The 3,119-nt window shown below is 36.8% G+C and overlaps 1 protein-coding gene across 1 annotated transcript; it reads right to left on the bottom strand.

Moving 5' to 3' along the window:
* Positions 1-531: 531 nt before the first annotated feature.
* On the bottom strand, positions 532-2,812 carry LOC120140354 (cytosolic Fe-S cluster assembly factor NBP35-like). Its single transcript, XM_039155343.1, has 3 exons — positions 2,696-2,812; positions 2,511-2,612; positions 532-1,572 (listed from the first exon to the last, which is right to left on the bottom strand). Exons 1-3 carry the CDS (start codon positions 2,730-2,732, stop codon positions 647-649), a joined length of 1,065 nt encoding a protein of 354 aa, XP_039011274.1. The 5' UTR covers positions 2,733-2,812; the 3' UTR covers positions 532-646.
* Between the last annotated feature and the right edge of the window lie 307 nt (positions 2,813-3,119).

Below are 3,119 nucleotides of genomic sequence, written 5' to 3'. Positions count from 1 at the left end.
TCAATGTCCTTCAAATTTTTTGCATAACGAAGCATTGGTTATGCCTCAAAAGTTACATCATAAATAAGGTAAAGCTATGGGTAGAGTTGGTATGAAAAGTTGTTACAACCCAAGGTGCAAAAGCCTATTTTCATTACCTGTTATCTTTCTTATTTTTGTTAGTACCTAGCTTCCCTCACTGTATATCAATTATTTGACTATCAGTGGTGGTAATGGTCAGAGGGTCACCACCATGATCTGATGCCTGCTTTAGTTTAGCTGTAAACCAAATGATGAAGCTTTTCATATCGACTAAGAGTTATATCCACTTACACGATTCCCCAATCAAGGTTATTGACATCGATCCAACCCTCCATAAATTTAAAGGACAGTTGGGGATAGATGCATGTCCTGGTGAGCACCAATTGATCTGTTCTAATGGCCAAGTGAACCTATTAACATACCAATCCCCAATCCCCACCTGATTTAACAGTATAAAGCAGTTAAGCATACATTTTGTAAAGTTCAGACTACAAGTATTGAACTTCTATATACCTCGCAGAAAATTCCTAAAACTCGGGGAATAATTATAAGATTACATGGCGTGCAAACAAATTTCTGTTACACAAAGATCTCCAAGCAAAGCTGAACATTAGTTCACCCTCGGCTACTGTTCCACAGACATTTCTTCACGCCAATAATTCGTCATCAGTTTCTCAACAATATTCTTCAACGCCGGAGCACTAATACTGCAGTTCCGTTCAGCAAAACAAGATTTGCCTTCTTCAGCTGCCTTGCAAAGCTGTGGATCCAATGGCACCTTTCCGAGGAATGGTACTCCCATTTCTGTACACATTTTTGCTGCACCACCACCACTGCTATCAAAGACTTCACTGGCAGCAATGAGATCTAGCATTTCAGGTGCTTTCTCCCTCATATATTCAATAACCTTCTCAGTGAGATCACTATGTTCACCATTCTCCGTCATCTTCAAAAACCTAAAATCTCTCAATGGCTGACACAAGCCACTCATGTTCTCAACAACTCCAAGAACAGGTACTCCAACCTTTTTGCAGAAACTAACTTCTTTACGCACATCAATCAAAGAGACTTGCTGTGGCGTAGTGACGATGATTGCTCCATCTATTCCAGTAGCCTGTAGGAACTGAACAATTGAGATGTGCTCATCAGAGGTCCCTGGAGGGGCATCAACAACCAGAAAATCAAGCTCTCCCCAGTATACATCTTTAAGGAATTGTTTGATGAGCCCATTTTTACGCGGTCCTCTCCAAATGACGGCTTCATCAGGATTGGGAAGCATGAATCCAATTGACATTACCCCAAGGTTGGACTCAACATAAACAGGAGACCAGCCAAGGTTGCTCTGGTGAATGTCTTGACCTTCTAAGCCAAGCATTTTCGGAATACTTGGACCGCAAATATCAATGTCCAGTAGACCCACCTGGAAATCCTTAGCTGCTAGTGCAAATGAGAGCTGGGCAGAGAAAGTGCTTTTGCCAACTCCTCCTTTACCTGATAAAACCAGAATCTTATGCTTAACAGTAGCCATTCTCTCTGCAATTGCAACCAAGTCTGCACAATGCAATGGATTAAATATTAGAATTTCAGATTATAGATTCATATGTTGGATAACATGGTCAAACTAGAACAGAAGCAAGAAAAACATTTAAGTTTTGTAAACCGTCACCAATGTGTTTAGCCCTACGAATATAGTCAATCCAAAATATACCAAATATAAATTTGAACATATGGAAAAGAAAAAAATTAACATAACAACCCCAATGGAAAGAGGCAAATTACATAGCCCAAAAGCATTCATCAGTTCTCATTTTTGGCACATATGTTCACTCATTAAGAATTTAAGATATGAGGTAAAATCTAACAAACTTAACTGATCAGAATGCATCATTAACACTGCTAAATTTTAGACAGATAAAGCAATTATAAGAGAACATTTTCATATCGATGATTACCATAATTTAAAACAAGCACTTGAAAATAATAAAATGAAATTACAAGGACAACCAAAACACTTGACAGTTGAAGGGTGATAACCCGACTCAGAAGTCAAAACCCTCTGCAGCTTGATACTGGGAAACCATTGAACTACCACCATAGCATAAGAACTTCGAAGACTCAATATTCAAAATCATCCAATAGAAATTTCAGTTTCCTACACGAAATTCCAGTTAAAGTACTATGCTATTCGACCCTGCATCATGAGTAAGCTTCCTTAACATAAAACACTATAACTTTTGAAGCATTAACTTATCATTCAAAACAGGAAAACTCCATCTAACAAATTCTAGCTCCAATCGATTACGTAAGAACAATACAGGTTAATCAACAGCAGCTATTTTCTTTAGTAAAGTTCCATATGCTAAAGAAACCTAAAATTCTATTCTAGCCATAAAAAACAGTTCACTAAATCACCATGAAAATAATACTTAATGAAAAGGAACAAAAAACTAAACCCAGAAAATATAATGAAAATATTGGGAAGAGGAAACCTGGATCAGGGCCCTTAGGGGCGGTGGCACAAACTTCTTGATTAGGGCAACCTTGGCATGCATCGGATTTACCCGCCGACTCCGATTGAGGGCCCGGACAATCTGAAGATAAATGAAGAAAATTAATAAACTAGAAAGAAAAAAAATTAATCCACAAAATTGAATAAAGAAAATAAAGAGCATACGTTCATTAGCGTTTTCTGGGATTTCTCCGTTCTCCATGGGCTGATTCTTTTCGTTGAAAAAAAAACTGTGAGAAATAGAGAGGAGTGCTTAAAGTGCTAACTATGGCGGCAACAAAATTTGAGGGAAATAGTGTTCTTAAATCCCAAGTTAATTTCAAACCGAAATTTCTTCCTAATTGTATAATCATCCAAACTTTGAATTATTTGATTTGAATATTCTTCATCACTCTCATACTATATTATTATTTTTATGAAAGAATACCCTATCAATTGCTGCCATTTGGTGAAGAATGAGATTGATAGGTTTACAAATTGATTAAAGTTATTGTAATTTCATTCTTGTACCGGAAAGTTGATTTTTCTGATAATTTAGAACCAAAAAACCTAATAATGAGCTGAATAAATAAGGTTGAAAAAATTATAT

This window comes from Hibiscus syriacus, unplaced genomic scaffold, assembly GCF_006381635.1.
Source record: "Hibiscus syriacus cultivar Baekdansim isolate YM2019G1 unplaced genomic scaffold, ASM638163v2 tig00110783_pilon, whole genome shotgun sequence".
Taxonomy (NCBI): Eukaryota; Viridiplantae; Streptophyta; class Magnoliopsida; order Malvales; family Malvaceae; genus Hibiscus; species Hibiscus syriacus.
Note: the sequence above shows the minus strand (reverse complement) of the source record. Positions and strands in the feature narration are given on the sequence as shown.

Excerpts from the sequence above, each read along its gene's own strand:
- LOC120140354 (XM_039155343.1), bottom strand. The coding sequence starts at position 2,732 with ATGGAGAACGGAGAAATCCCAGAAAACGCTAATGAAC. Across the intron at positions 2,613-2,695 it reads CCCAGAAAACGCTAATGAAC|ATTGTCCGGGCCCTCAATCG; the intron begins GTATGCTCTTTA and ends ATTTATCTTCAG. Across the intron at positions 1,573-2,510 it reads CCCTAAGGGCCCTGATCCAG|ACTTGGTTGCAATTGCAGAG; the intron begins GTTTCCTCTTCC and ends TGCATTGTGCAG.